General features: G+C 43.5%; 2 protein-coding genes across 6 annotated transcripts in view; both read left to right on the top strand.

Annotated features, from left to right (window-relative positions):
• Positions 1-15,818, top strand: part of LOC124856956 (nuclear factor 7, ovary-like) — a 605,901-nt gene that overhangs the window by 334,028 nt on the left and 256,055 nt on the right. The window lies entirely within an intron of this gene.
• Positions 1-15,818, top strand: part of mtss1 (MTSS I-BAR domain containing 1) — a 64,714-nt gene that overhangs the window by 29,292 nt on the left and 19,604 nt on the right. For all 5 annotated transcript variants that reach the window (XM_047347951.1, XM_047347949.1, XM_047347953.1 and 2 more), the window contains exons 4-6: positions 9,756-9,840; positions 12,812-12,903; positions 12,981-13,055. In XM_047347951.1, coding sequence (XP_047203907.1) covers positions 9,756-9,840; positions 12,812-12,903; positions 12,981-13,055 — 252 coding nt within the window. The remainder of the gene's footprint in view (positions 1-9,755; positions 9,841-12,811; positions 12,904-12,980; positions 13,056-15,818) is intronic.

Raw genomic sequence — 15,818 nt, 5'->3', positions numbered from 1 at the left:
AATTTTAATATTAATATGAAGTTAATGAATATGAAATAGATGCAGTATGAAAACAACCAGCATGGAGAGTAAACATAATAATAAGCAAATCTAAATAATGACGAGCCGGTAAATAAGCAACGTTCAAACATGTTGATGCCGTGTGACATTTAATTTAATTTTGATCATCATGATTTAAACATTTCTGAATCCAGTCTGAAATCTATCATCAGTTCATTTCTCTTCATTGATTACTGGGAGAGCATTTGTTTTTGGTTTTTGTTTTGGTGGTTTTTTGTAACAACCAATCACAGCTCTCAGAAGACAGCATCACACCTAGCAACGTGGTCAATCACACCTAGCAACGTGGTCAACCACACCTAGCAATGTGGTCAACCACACCTAGCAATGTGGTCAACCACACCTAGCAATGTGGTCAACCACACCTAGCAATGTGGTCAACCACACCTAGCAATGTGGTCTAGCAGTGTGGTCAACCACACCTAGCAATGTGGTCTAGCAATGTGGTCAACCATACCTAGCAATGTGGTCTAGCAATGTGGTCAACCACAACTAGCAACATGGTCAACCACACCTAGCAACATGGTCAACCACACCAAGCAATTTGGTCAACCACACCTAGCAACGTGGTCAACCACACACCGCTAGCAACGTGGTCAACCACACACACCTAACAACGTGGTCAACCACACACACCTAACGTGTTCAACCACACACACCTAGCAACGTGGTTTACCACACACACACACCTAGCAACGTGGTCTACCACACACACACACACCTAGCAACGTGGTCTACCACACACACACACCTAACAACGTGGTCAACCACACACACCGCTAGCAACGTGGTCAACCACACACACCTAACAACGTGGTCAAACACACACACCGCTAGCAACGTGGTCAACCACACACACACACCTAGAAACGTGGTCAACCACACACACACACCTAGCAACGTGGTCAACCACACACACACCTAACAACGTGGTCAACCACACACACCTAGCAACGTGGTCAACCACACCTAGCAACGTGGTCAACCACACCTAGCAACGCAGTCAACCACACCTAGCAACGCGGTCAACCACACCTAGCAACGTGGTCAAAGACACCTAGCAACGTGGTCAAAGACACCTAGCAATGTGGTCAACCACATACACACACCTAGCAACGTGGTCAACCACACACCGCTAGCAACGTGGTCAACCACTCACACTTAACAACGTGGTCAACCACACACACACACCTAGCAACGTGGTCAACCACACACACACACCTAGCAACGTGGTTAACCACACACACACACACCTATCAACGTGGTCAACCACACACACATACACCTAACAACGTGGTCAACCACACACACACACCTAGCAACGTGCTCAACCACACACACACGTAGCAACGTGGTCAACCACACACACCTAACAACGTGGTCAACCACACACACCTAACGTGTTCAACCACACACACCTAGCAACGTGGTCTACCACACACACACACACCTAGCAACGTGGTCTACCACACACACACACCTAGCAACGTGGTCTACCACACACACACACACACCTAACAACGTGGTCAAACACACACACCGCTAGCAACGTGGTCAACCACACACACCACTAGCAACGTGGTCAACCACACACACCTAACAACGTGGTCAAACACACACACCGCTAGCAACGTGGTCAACCACACACACACACCTAGAAACGTGGTCAACCACACACACACACCTAGAAATGTGGTCAACCACACACACACACCTAGCAACGTGGTCAACCACACACACACACCTAGCAACGTGGTCAACCACACACACCTAACAACGTGGTCAACCACACACACCTAGCAACGTGGTCAACCACACCTAGCAACGTGGTCAACCACACCTAGCAACGTGGTCAACCACACCTAGCAACGTGGTCAACCACACCTAGCAACGTGGTCAACCACACCTAGCAACGTGGTCAAAGACACCTAGCAATGTGGCCAACCACACCTAGCAACGTGGTCAACCACACACACACACCTAGCAACGTGGTCAACCACACACCGCTAGCAACGTGGTCAACCACACACCGCTAGCAACGTGGTCAACCACACACCGCTAGCAACGTGGTCAACCACTCACACTTAACAACGTGGTCAACCACACACACACACCTAGCAACGTGGTTAACCACACACACACACACCTAACAACGTGGTCAACCACACACACACACACCTAGCAACGTGGTCAACCACACACACACCTAGCAACGTGGTCAACCACACCTCGCTAAAAGAGGAAGTTCTGTCGTCCCCTCGCTCAGAGTCGCTGTCAGCAACGAACTAAATCACTCCGAAGCTAGGAGTCCTTGGCAGAACGTTTTAGGCTAAGTTAGGAGCTCTCTGAAAGACTCTGAGGATCTTTGTGAATACGGGTCCTGACCTCCCCACGTGGTCCATACCTGAGGTAGATTCAGTGGACTGTGGACTGCTGACACCTGTTAGAATTGGGCTTGTTGTAAAGCCAGCTAGACTGCAGGTTCTCCAGGCACATTCCTGTTACCCGTGTGTGTTTGTGTTTTGACAGCTGTCTCCTACTTCAGTCTCTCCCTCAGCTTCTTCTGCTTGTCAGCTGTTGAGCGAGTTACGCAGCAGAAGCAGAACAGCTGACAGCCACCTGGCCGGCCATCGGTTCCCTCCTTTCTGCTTCTGATTTACCTTCATGCTTTCAGATGTGATGAGTCCCGACACTAAAACAGAAACACTTGCTTATCTCTACTCTCTCAGGCCAAGCTTACGCCCACAGATGCTCTGTTTGCATGTGTCGGAACCAGTCTGGCGGGTCTGTGCCTTGGCTCTGTGGTTGGTTTCCACAGTAACGTCTGTGTCCTCATTTTTCTGTCATGTGGGAAATGAAGGCACTCCTTTTTTCACCACGAACCTGAAGTTGAGACATATTTGAACATGTTCCAGTGTCAGTCGGCTGTAAAGGACATCCGTCCCCCTGCATGGGTGATGGATGCTGACAGCATCCTCATGTTGAGTCAGTAGCATTGCTTCTAAAACAAGGGGTCCGATTCCTTGTCCCATAAAGCTACTACAGGTCCTTCTCAAAATATTAGCATATTATGATAAAGTTAATTATTTTCCATAATGTCATGATGAAAATTTAACATTCATATATTTTAGATTCATTGCACACTAACTGAAATATTTCAGGTCTTTTATTGTCTTAATACGGATGATTTTGGCAAACAGCTCATGAAAACCCAAAATTCCTATCTCACAAAATTAGCATATTTCATCCGACCAATAAAAGAAAAGTGTTTTTAATACAAAAAACGTCAACCTTCAAATAATCATGTACAGTTATGCACTCAATACTTGGTCGGGAATCCTTTGGCAGAAATGACTGCTTCAATGCGGCGTGGCATGGAGGCAATCAGCCTGTGGCACTGCTGAGGTCTTATGGAGGCCCAGGATGCTTCGATAGCGGCCTTTAGCTCATCCAGAGTGTTGGGTCTTGAGTCTCTCAACGTTCTCTTCACAATATCCCACAGATTCTCTATGGGGTTCAGGTCTGGAGAGTTGGCAGGCCAATTGAGCACAGTGATACCATGGTCAGTAAACCATTTACCAGTGGTTTTGGCACTGTGAGCAGGTGCCAGGTCGTGCTGAAAAATGAAATCTTCATCTCCATAAAGCTTTTCAGCAGATGGAAGCATGAAGTGCTCCAAATCTCCTGATAGCTAGCTGCATTGACCCTGCCCTTGATAAAACACAGTGGACCAACACCAGCAGCTGACACGACACCCCAGACCATCACTGACTGTGGGTACTTGACACTGGACTTCTGGCATTTTGGCATTTCCTTCTCCCCAGTCTTCCTCCAGACTCTGGCACCTTGATTTCCGAATGACATGCAGAATTTGCTTTCATCCGAAAAAAGTACTTTGGACCACTGATCAACAGTCCAGTGCTGCTTCTCTGTAGCCCAGGTCAGGCGCTTCTGCCGCTGTTTCTGGTTCAAAAGTGGCTTGACCTGGGGAATGCGGCACCTGTAGCCCATTTCCTGCACACGCCTGTGCACGGTGGCTCTGGATGTTTCTACTCCAGACTCAGTCCACAGCTTCCGCAGGTCCCCCAAGGTCTGGAATCGGCCCTTCTCCACAATCTTCCTCAGGGTCCGGTCACCTCTTCTCGTTGTGCAGCGTTTTCTGCCACACTTTTTCCTTCCCACAGACTTCCCACTGAGGTGCCTTGATACAGCACTCTGGGAACAGCCTATTCGTTCAGAAATGTCTTTCTGTGTCTTACCCTCTTGCTTGAGGGTGTCAATAGTGGCCTTCTGGACAGCAGTCAGGTCAGCAGTCTTACCCATGATTGGGGTTTTGAGTGATGAACCAGGCTGGGAGTTTTAAAGGCCTCAGGAATCTTTTGCAGGTGTTTAGAGTTAACTCGTTGATTCAGATGATTAGGTTCATAGCTCGTTTAGAGACACTTTTAATGATATGCTAATTTTGTGAGATAGGAATTTTGGGTTTTCATGAGCTGTATGCCAAAATCATCCGTATTAAGACAATAAAAGACCTGAAATATTTCAGTTAGTGTGCAATGAATCTAAAATATATGAATGTTAAATTTTCATCATGACATTATGGAAAATAATGAACTTTATCACAATATGCTAATATTTTGAGAAGGACCTGTATTGTTTATGGATTTACAGATAAAAAACAGTCAAAATATTCAAAATATGGTGACTTTGAACTGAAAATAGAGAGAAATTGGCCTTAATAATAATAATAATAATGATACAGGCCTCATTTCAGTCATAAGTGCAACTTTAGTGGAGAATGACTGTTTATACAGGTGCATGTCAGTAAATGAGAATATTATAGAAAACTTCATTTATTTCAGTAACTCCATCATTAAATAAAACACATTATATAAACCAGACTGATCATTTCAATCCTTTATTTCTGTTAATTATGGTGATTTTCTGCTTCTGGCCAATAAAAATACAACATTTCAGATGAAAATATTACATCAGACCAATAAAAAAATTATATTGAAATGTAGGCTTAATGAAAAGTATCAGAAACCGAAGTCTAATTTACTGAGATGTACCTGTATAGTCGCCCTTTATTCCAAATTTAAATGATTTGTCAAACGTATGCATTATTCCTGAGTCTGTTTGGTGGACGTTTGTCTCATTTAGACATTAATATGTTAAATGTATTTACAGTCAGATGAGTTATAGACGGTTTGGTCAGCACGGCGTTAATCAGTCAGACATCCACAGAAACTTTTCCATTAACACTGTGAGAAGAAAACGTAGTCGAGAGACAACCTGTCCAACTTCAGGTTGCCTTCAGCAGGTTTGCTTTTCCTGGAAGGTCTGCAGCTTCTGGATGTTGTCCATTCTCACTTCTGCTGCTGTGGCAAAGAAACCAAACCGATTCTCTTCACCTAGCATCCATACTGTAGCCCGCTTCAGCCTTCTCAGATCTTTAAAAATCATTTAACAATGAATAAGACACGATATCTGCAGTGTCTGAAGCTGAAGCTGTGGGTCAGGGAGAGCTGAACATCGCCTGCGTCTGCTCTATGAAGTGCTCACACCCCTGCAGCCTGGAGCTTCTCTGCATGCAGATCTTACAAAGAGAAAAGTTTTAACATTTGCTAAGAAGTTGGGATGGCTGACACTTTAAGTCGTGTTTCCTAGTAACCCCTTTGCTTTCAGCCTCTACTGAAATGATCCACAGATGAAGTCCACTAATCGGTTCCGTCTGTGCCCACCCCAGCTGATTCCCATTTATTCAGCGTCGTCTCTCTTTAAAATCACACTAACAGCGACTAAAACTCCTGACTAATGCTGAGAAGTTCCCTCTGCCTGGAACCCAGAGGGCAGGGTCTAATTAAGGCTTGGTTTGGTCCACATGCAGAGCAGAGATGGGTCTGTAAATGATTGGATCAGCGGGGAGCCTAGAAAAGCAACAAATTACCCAGTATGCACAGTGTTTGTGATGTCACCACCTGCCCATCCCAAGCATGCCAGCTCATTTCCAGACCCATAAGTGGTCTCCATGTGGGCCGAATTACTTCCAAACCTACCATTCCTTCTGGATGCTTGGATGTTGTAGGTAGTGGTTGTTTTAGTGAGCTCGGTCATGCGCCCCAAACGCCACAAACCTGTCATGGAATAATGGAAAGAAAGGAGAACCGGTGAACGTTTTTCTGGTTGGGTGAGGAAGGTCTAAACTATGTTGTTCCTTCTCCAACATGTTTGTGTGAGTCATGCAGTATAAAGCTGATGATATAAAAGTCTTCAGGTTGGTTGCGTTGAGTTATTGACGTGTTGCTCACAGACTGACAGCTGATCAATCAGGGCGGTCATGTGTCATTTAGTCCCTCTACTTCTGGCTGATCGCAGCACTTCCTCCTGGCCCAGTGTTTGGGTCTGCTAACTGTCCACATTTCCTCCTTCCTTCATCTGTTTCAGAAGCATATTTTAGTCAATATCTAAATATTTCTCAATAACTAACCACGTGTGTTTAAGAACCAGTTATTGCATTAATGTTGGAGGGCAACAATGAAGAAAACATCCCAGTTGACGGTTATTTTATCCCAGTCAGCTGATTTTCAAAGCGAATTCCCTGGTAACTACTCTCTGGTCTTTTCACATGACTGTTTTTTTTCTCTGGAAGCATCAGAGCTGTTGACGTCTTCGGCATCATGGGGTTTTCACAGCACATCTTCATGTACCATCACGAGACAGCCCACCGAGTCCTGACTGGGACCAAGGTTTCCTTGGGTCATCCCTGCATGTTGGAGAGGAGATGTTTTGACCTCCTAGCTGGTTGACTCATCAGGAGGACAGCTGATCTGTAGCTTGGTCAATATAAAGATCAGGAAAGGTTAAACTTAATTGTTTTTAGCTGGTAACGTTGTCATGGTGACCATTCTGGTGTTATGCATGACTGCAGAAAACCTTTTAACATTAACAGTACCGTCCACACTGACTTCTGTTTCTGTGTCTGAAGTGTTTCCCTTCATTTATTGTATGATGGCTGCTGCTGTTTTGTTTGTTCAAACTGTTCATCACTGAGGAAGGTTCTTAGACCCAGTTGATGGAAGAGACAACCACCTGTTTCTAGTAGCAGCTTGTCGCTAAGCAGATCCATTTCCATGTTTTAGGGCATCCTTCACACCTGTAGTACGTTTAATTTAGTCGGAATCAAAAAGTTGCAGGACGCCGGCCTCTGAGGACTGGAGTTCGAGACATCTGGGTTGATTACTCTAAATTGTCCTTAGGTATGCGCGTGTGCATGCATGATTGACCTCTGTGTCTCTGTGTTCCCCTGTGATGGACTGGTGACCTGTTCAGGGTGTCCCCCCGCCTCTCACCCAATGGTACCAGCTTCTAGATGGATGGATGTTTAAAGCCCTGCTGATTCTGCAGATCTGAGATCTGCTGACAACTGGTCAGGTTTGAACCTGTAAAACATCTAAAACTATACAGAAAGCTGAAGTGGAGGAAGACTTTTGCACAGTACTGTAAACCATAGAGATTCAGTATTAGCTTAAAGTTTGTTTTTCTCTCCTAGATTACATAGGTTAAAGGATGGGTTTAGGTCCAATTCAGGTCCAGGGAACTTACTGGAAGCAACACAGAGTCTCTGAGCCGCTCTCTGAAAGGGATCTTTATGAGTGGTGATGAGGACGGTTGAGCTGGAAACTCTGGGGTTAGGAGGAGGGTGAACAGTTCGCTCTCTGTTCCTCTGGCTTAACGTCAAAAGAAAGAAAAGGAACAATTCTGAACAGATGGAATAGCTCCTTACTTTTCCCTTTCCACCAGGCCCGGGGTTGACAGAGTTTGGTCTCTAAACATCACATTTTTAACGTTTAATGAAACAAAAACCGTTTCAAAGGTTCTGGGCAAAGGCTACAGGTGAAGGCAGCTGTTCTGACTGCACCAGTACATTCTGGCATCAATGAGCATGTTCCTTAGCCTGAAATCTATTCATTTCCAATATCCTGCCTTTTTAAACTTTGCTGCACAAATGATGTTTGCAGGTTAAAGGAAATCGTTGCATCACAGACTTTCCTGTGCAAATAATGAATAATCAGCCAAACACTTAAATGTTTCCTTCATGTTTAGGTGAAACAGGGAGGGAAAGGCGAGTGTGTGTTTGGTGGTTAATTAGGGTGTGTTTCAGAGCAATTAGGGCAGAACTGAGGGAGAACCGGGACGAGATATGGGACAGACCAGCCCAGTTGTCTAGAAAAGAAAGAAGACTGTAGGAGACAGGGGAAAACTCTGTAAAGATGGATAGAAAGAAATGAAAGTGATGCGATCTATAGAAGCAGATAAAATAGAACGTATATCAGGTTTCTGTTGACATTTCAGGGTCAGGAAGGGGAAAGTGTCTGCTGGGATATCATGAGAAGTTATCCCAGGTTAATCCCACCAATCAGGTGTGTGTCTGTTCCTGTTAGTGCCTGCCCTGCTGGATTAACAAACGCTCTCCTCCTCAGCTGGTTAGAGTCTTGGTTTTCTGTGTGGAAGCTGGAGATCACTGAGAACGAGTTGAAGTCTCCTGTTTGATTCCTGGAAAGCTCTTAGATGCAGATATTCAGATGACGTGTAATTAATGAGTTTGTTTTAGCGCATCTTAGCTCAGTGATGCTGATGTTCAGGTTCTGGAGCGGCCCAGCCAGATTCCAGACTCAGATCTGATAATCTGTGGAAAGAGCTAAAGATTAGGGTCATGGCAAGGAGGCCTTCCAACTTCAAAGAAAAATCCTCAAATACCAGAAGAAACCTGGAAACGCTGCTCAGCTGAAGGGTTTGATTGATGTGACGCAGATGAAGCAGGACATTTATTTATTTTTATTTTATTTATTATTGAGAAGAGTAGAAATAACCTCTGAGATGCTCAAATTCTAAAATAAATGTACAAAACACAAATTATTTCTCAAAACTAATCTTCCTTTACTTAGTTTAAAATTAGTTCCAAATAATTTTCCTCTGATTTATATTTCAATCATTGCTTCTGTTATATTTTACAGACAATTCAGCAAAGAACTGATCAGATTAAAACGTTGGCTTATTCATACAAACATTTTACTTCTGGTGATCAAATATGAAACTTTAATGTCAGAATTAGGTGTAGGTTTACTGATCTACGCTGAGAAGCAAAGCATTGAAGCTTGGTTAATTATTTGAACTGTTTGCACAGAGAAATGATGTAAAAATGCTGGATGTTGGTGTAAACCGTTAATCACTCGGAGAAGTGTTGGTGTGGGACAACATGCTGGAGGCTGTGGACCAGACGTTCTCCTCCTCCTGTAGACGAACCATCCTCCTCACAAACCTTACGCCTTGGCCACCGGTCTGGTGGTGTGTGTGTGAGAAACCTGATATTGTAACTCTAACCCAAACTAGTTTTGAAAGGATGTGGTGTTCATACATATTTCATAACCACAATGAGACACATGAACCTGCATGCATTGTTCCACCAGATTACCTCTCAGATCCTAAGATCTTAATCAGATCTGTCTCAGGAGGTCTCCTACATGATGCAGGAGCAGCTCCAACTGCAGTCCTAATGCAGAGGTTTGGGTGTTCCAGGCCTCCGCAGCAAGCTTCATGTGTTTATGGTCCTAATATTGTCAGTGCTTTAATCTTTCTTGCTTCGCCGGATCTCTGTCCTCCTTTTTAAAGTGAACCTCTCCTGATTGTTGCAGGAGCCACCAAGGAGATCGGCTCAGCACTAACCAGGATGTGTATGAGACACCGCAGCATCGAGTCCAAGCTCAAACTGTTCACCACGTAAGACACACACACACAGCAGACGGAGTAACATCTGATGTCGTATTTATGATGGACAGACGGGTGGATGTGTGCCTGATGGTGTGATGACACATTTTATCTGACAGTGTGGGAACCAGACACCTAATTACGCTCTGCTGACGCAGGGTCACATGAAGGAGACAGCTGGAGCAGATTTCTCTGCTGCAGCGTTTTTCTGTCACTACGGAGACGACAGATTATGAATCACACACTCAGCCAAGCTCTCTTCTGCTGGTCTCTGGTGTGTAAATGGTGGGATAATTCATACAAGGCAAAGAGGACAAATATTAACATGTGCTATAAATCAACCTCTCAGGTTTGAGATGGAGAACCAGCAGGAATTAAAATCTTTGATGCTCCAAACATGATTGTTTAGAAGATGATGGTTGAAATTCCTAATACTTTCACCTTCATCAGTGTAGGCTCTCTTCAGCCGGCTCTACAGGTCCTTCTCAAAATATTAGCATATTGTGATAAAGTTCATTATTTTCCATAATGTCATGATGAAAATTTAACATTCATATATTTTAGATTCATTGCACACTAACTGAAATATTTCAGGTAGGGCCGAATCCAGACCTTGGTCCCCCAAGGTCTGGAATCGGCCCTTCTCCACAATCTTCCTCAGGGTCCGGTCACCTCTTCTCGTTGTGCAGCGTTTTCTGCCACACTTTTTCCTTCCCACAGACTTCCCACTGAGGTGCCTTGATACAGCACTCTGGGAACAGCCTATTCGTTCAGAAATGTCTTTCTGTGTCTTACCCTCTTGCTTGAGGGTGTCAATAGTGGCCTTCTGGACAGCAGTCAGGTCGGCAGTCTTACCCATGATTGGGGTTTTGAGTGATGAACCAGGCTGGGAGTTTTAAAGGCCTCAGGAATCTTTTGCAGGTGTTTGGAGTTAACTCGTTGATTCAGATGATTAGGTTCATAGCTCGTTTAGAGACCCTTTTAATGATATGCTAATTTTGTGAGATAGGAATTTTGGGTTTTCATGAGCTGTATGACAAAATCATCCGTATTAAGACAATAAAAGACCTGAAATATTTCAGTTAGTGTGCAATGAATCTAAAATATATGAATGTTAAATTTTCATCATGACATTATGGAAAATAATGAACTTTATCACAATATGCTAATATTTTGAGAAGGACCTGTATTTTCCATTTACCCAGCAGTTCAGAGCCTCCATTTGCATGCGGTTCAAGCAACCCTGGAGCGCTGTGTCAGCATCGGGTCTTATCCAGAATGTTCTGAGGAGCTCGCCACACAGTTGATTTGCTCTACAAGGTTCAGATCCAGATTCTGGCAGTGTGGTTCTTGTGTTTTTCTCACCAGTTTGCTTTGGCTCAATAAACCTCACTGATTTCAGTCTGGTAATGTTCTGTATCCATGTTTCCGTCTCTCCTGTCTGCCTCAGCTCCTCTGATGAATGATTTTAACAAACCTTTTACTTCCTTAGACACGACGTTTCTCAGGTCAGATTTTCTCTCATATCATCAAATAATCATCTGGGTTCCTTCACGACGACGTTCCAGTTCGTCTTCACGTGGTCTTCCTGTCAGGGGGCCGTCTTTCTGTAGATTCATCTCTTCAAATGAAAATCTTATTTTCATTGGCCTTTTACCCAAGTGACCTTTGACCTGTTGGTCTAACTAAAGCTGCTCTTTGGATGTCTTAAACATTGTAAATCAGACATGCATAAAATTTAGATGCACAAATCTCTATGGGCTGCTTTTATTTTGAAGTGGACATCATTTGTTTCCTGTGTAAGCTCCCTAACAGTCCTGCCGCTGTGTGCCGGTAGACAGAAATCCAACCTGACAGATCGATGCAGAACGTCTAACCTACACACGGCACTCAGCCCTGTTCATCATATTTAAACAGTTGTTGTTGCTCATTTTGGATGATTGGTTGTCTTAGTTGTCTGTGTGGTAGGTAATGTTTTATTGTTGAGTTTCAATGTTTAATGTTGCCAGAAGAAGGTAAAAGTTCAGCTGATGACTCAAACCTTCTGTTACTTATCTTTGAATAAAGCCTTTCATGTTTTAAATGTAAAAATGCACATATAGAAACATGCTGCAGCACGACTGATGGGATGCACTCTAGCTTATTGGTAAGCATCGTCAGTGACAGACATTTGTAGATTTGAGCTGTCAGTCAGCTGTGTATGATGAATGAAGGAGTGTTAACTAAATCAAAAAGACTTTTCAGACTCAGCTCGATGGCTCGTTTCTGGTAGGAAACAGTCATGTCCGTTGTTTTCCTTTTAAGATTACAAGGTTTAACGTAAAAAAATGGCCAGCGTGTCTGTCAGTAAAATAAACAGCCAGCTGAAGCTAATGAATCTGGCTAATTAACTCGCTGCAGAACATGTCGGCCAAGTGTTAATTGTTTGGGTAATATCAGTAAATATTGAGTATCACCCATCTTCTCGGTTTCCTTAGATAGAAAAACTTTTGATCCAATTTGAATAAAAAGCTAACTCCGACTGCACTGTTCAATTGTTAGGATTAATTGGAATGTATGAACCTGACTGTTATGAAGAGCCTTGAGACAACATGTGTTGTGAATTGGTGCTATATAAATAAAACTGAATTGAATTGAACAGCTATATTATTACCAGATATCGACACCGGCCCAGACTTCCACATCAACGCATCCCTAATTTGAAACGTACAGCTGTTATAATTTTGCTCCCATGTCTTTTCTAACACACAAACTGGTAAATTATTAAGGCAGACAATCAAAACTGTCTGATTATTCTGTATGAAGATATGTTATTTTTAGAAATATCACATTTTATTCAGGGTGCCAGAGATGCACTGATTCAAATGTAGCTGGGGATATTTTTTAACATTTGGAGTTTCACGGATGTTTTTCCTTCTTTCTAATGCGAACCTGAACCTGGTGAAGCTGGAAGGTGATTTCAGGTTTCTGCGTTTTTTTCCAGAGCTCTCTCAGAAAGTCTCATCACGCCGCTCGAGTTAAAAATGGAGGAGTGGAAGAAGGTGGCGAGTCAGTTGGACAAAGACCACGCCAAAGGTACGCCGCCGGGCCATCAGACGCAGCTCCACAGACAGGAGACCTGTTCTCATTCATGGCTTTCTGTTCCTGTTTAGAGTATAAGAAGGCAAGAGCGGACATCAAGAAGAAGTCCTCTGACACAATCAAACTGCAGAAGAAGGTGAAGAAAGGTAAGAAGGTTCTGCTTGTTTAATATCCAGCAGGTTTCCAGCTGCATCAGCCGCAGAAATAATGGGAAGTGTTGGGACATGTAGGGTAGATGGGTCAGTGATCAGAACCCAGTTCAGTTCCCTTAATGATGGTGTTTAAAATCTAAGGAGTCGGTTTGATCCAAGCTGCCTGTTCTCCTGTCAGTCACCTGATGCTCTGACAGGAAATACTCCCTCTGTTAGCATGTTTCATGTCTGACGCAACATGAGGGTCGAGCAAAGGATATTCCTGCTGAGACTGGGCCGGTGCTCCTGCAGACAGGAACATCGTGCTCTGTGCATAGAAGCAGTTGTTTACCAGAGAAGATCAGGTGATACATATCGATCTGTTCATGACTGCAGGGTGGACACTAGGAGTTGATTTTGGACCCTCTCGTCCAATCTGATGCTTGGTAGTCTTGACGTTGGGTTTGTTTGTTCTGATGTGGCTGACCTTTGGCTCGGCTTTGTCAGCAGTCGTGTGAAAGGTTAAAACATGAAGTCCGCGTCTGCTTGTAATTCTAATCTGGACTGAGATGATCCAGGTATTTACTCCAGGCGTTGCCACGAAAACCAAGACATGCTTCACCTGGTCTACACCCTAACCTGCTACCGTTGCCATGGTTGCACTTACATCCCATTATTGAAAAACCTGAAACCTTGTAAGGAATAAATAGCAAAAAAATAAAATCGGCATTCAGAGTGAATTTTCCTCCTTCCTAGCTTCTGTGGTTCTCTCTGACCTGCTGGATTACAGTTTGTGGACCGGATTTTGACTGATGGTGACCCGCTCATGTTTCCCAGTCGATCCCAGTTTGTTGGCTTCTGTTTCTCCACCTGCTTTTGAATGACTGAGCACAGGTTCTTAGCGTGGTTCAGTTCTGGAGAGTTTGCTTACAACAGGTCCAACATTTCAGTCTTCTGATGTCTGGACCACATTGTTATCATGGTGTTCCAGACTGCTGGGTTGCTGAAGGAAGTTTTTCCTTCAGGATGTTTCGATCCCACTCCATGTTCCTCACATTGCTGTCCAGCAGGAGATGGAGAAAGCCCACACCTTGGATGTACAGCAGCTCCACGGATGGATGTCTGAGGATGCTTTACTGTTGGCACCACTCTCAACTGCTCAGCTGCAGTAATCTTAGCTGATTTCTTCCATGCGAGTCCATTTTGATCCAAAATGTTGATGGATGCTGACAGAAGACGATTTCAGGAACACCTGTCCTCTTTTCTGACCCTCCATAGGTTCATTAGATTGAAAGGGATTTTCTGACTGTGTTGGCATGAAGTTGGCTGAGCAGAAATACACGGGGAACATGTAGCTTTGTAAACCAGTGAGCATTTTAGGCCAAAGAAGCTGTTTAATGACCTGGAAGAAAAGTGAATCCAGAAAGTTTCTAAAACATTAGCAGCTGAACTAATCTTCAGTTGACCTGATTCAGTTTGAAGCTGCATCTTGACTCATTTCCTTCTGAACATTTTTGAGTCTTTCATGTGGGTTAAGGAACAATATCTATGCAGTCTGTGGTTCTGGAGCCTTAGGGGCTTTTATGAATGTTTCTAAGAATATCTGCATGAGGTCTCCACAACAGAACGACACGATGAGTCATTTTCTGTTCAGTAAGTGAAAAACTCTTGTTTTCTTTCTGTTTTTCATACAAATATGAAATGCTCCATTCAGGAAAAAGTATTAACTCCCTTTGTTTTGCTCAGGTTCAAAGTTTTTCTTTGTTTTAAAATCTAAAAACAAGTCAAATGTTTGTTCTCGAATTTATTCAGAAAACAAGACACTTCAGGGTCTTCCTGTTTGAGTGGCTCCAGAAAACGTTTTTTAAGAGCAGAAACAGGAATGGCTTCCTGGATTGTAAAGATGGCTGATCCCTGTTGTAAGCAAATGTTATTAAATGACGTTAAATAAAAACATTTATTAAATCAAACGTGTTGGTGGAGCTAAAGTTTTGAAGGGAAAAATAAGGAAACAAGAAAGCGCTAAAATCAATAATTTGATGCGTGTTTTTGAATCACCAGTTTTAGAGTCTGGTGAAAGTCTTCTGAATAGATGACATGAACAGGTCCCAGTTGTCCATTCATTACTGGTTGATTACTCCATCCAGATTTAGGTTGTTGGCTATAAATGATCTCTACATCCTCTCAGCCCAGAGCTCTGCTGTCTGCTCCTGCAGACACGACTCCATCAACTCATTTATCTCACATTTCTTCTGACAGTTTTTAAACCACTTTCCTGTTTACATGATCAGCCATCAAACACTGAGGGAAACCAGACCTCCAATCAAACAACCGGATCGGTGCCGGTTCTGTCTTCAGTTATACACTTTTTTTTAATTGGTTCTTCTCCATCAGATATTTACAATAAAACCTCTTGGTTTATTTTCTGCAGCGCATTTAAAAAGAACTAAGCCGTGTTGGGTCTATAAGGATCAGAAGGACAACAGTTTATACACACACACACACACACACACACTTTCTATAAGTGTGGTACCTGGACATGTGACCAGTTCGCCACATGGCAACATGGAGAGCAACCATCTATGCACTCACCTCATTTCAGGTTAGTCAAGTGGTTCTGGACCGTGAGAGGAAGTTTTGTCCACTTTGCAGTTAAAGACGTCATGAAATAGTAGGTTTGGGGTTGCAGGGTTGACGTCGGCTGCTGGTTAATTTGCTCCTTCTCTCCAGTTCATACCCACATTTTATACCCATACGTTACCATTTCTTCCCCTCCTA

Source organism: Girardinichthys multiradiatus, chromosome 20 (genome assembly GCF_021462225.1).
Source record: "Girardinichthys multiradiatus isolate DD_20200921_A chromosome 20, DD_fGirMul_XY1, whole genome shotgun sequence".
Classification (NCBI taxonomy): domain Eukaryota; kingdom Metazoa; phylum Chordata; class Actinopteri; order Cyprinodontiformes; family Goodeidae; genus Girardinichthys; species Girardinichthys multiradiatus.
Note: the sequence above shows the minus strand (reverse complement) of the source record. Positions and strands in the feature narration are given on the sequence as shown.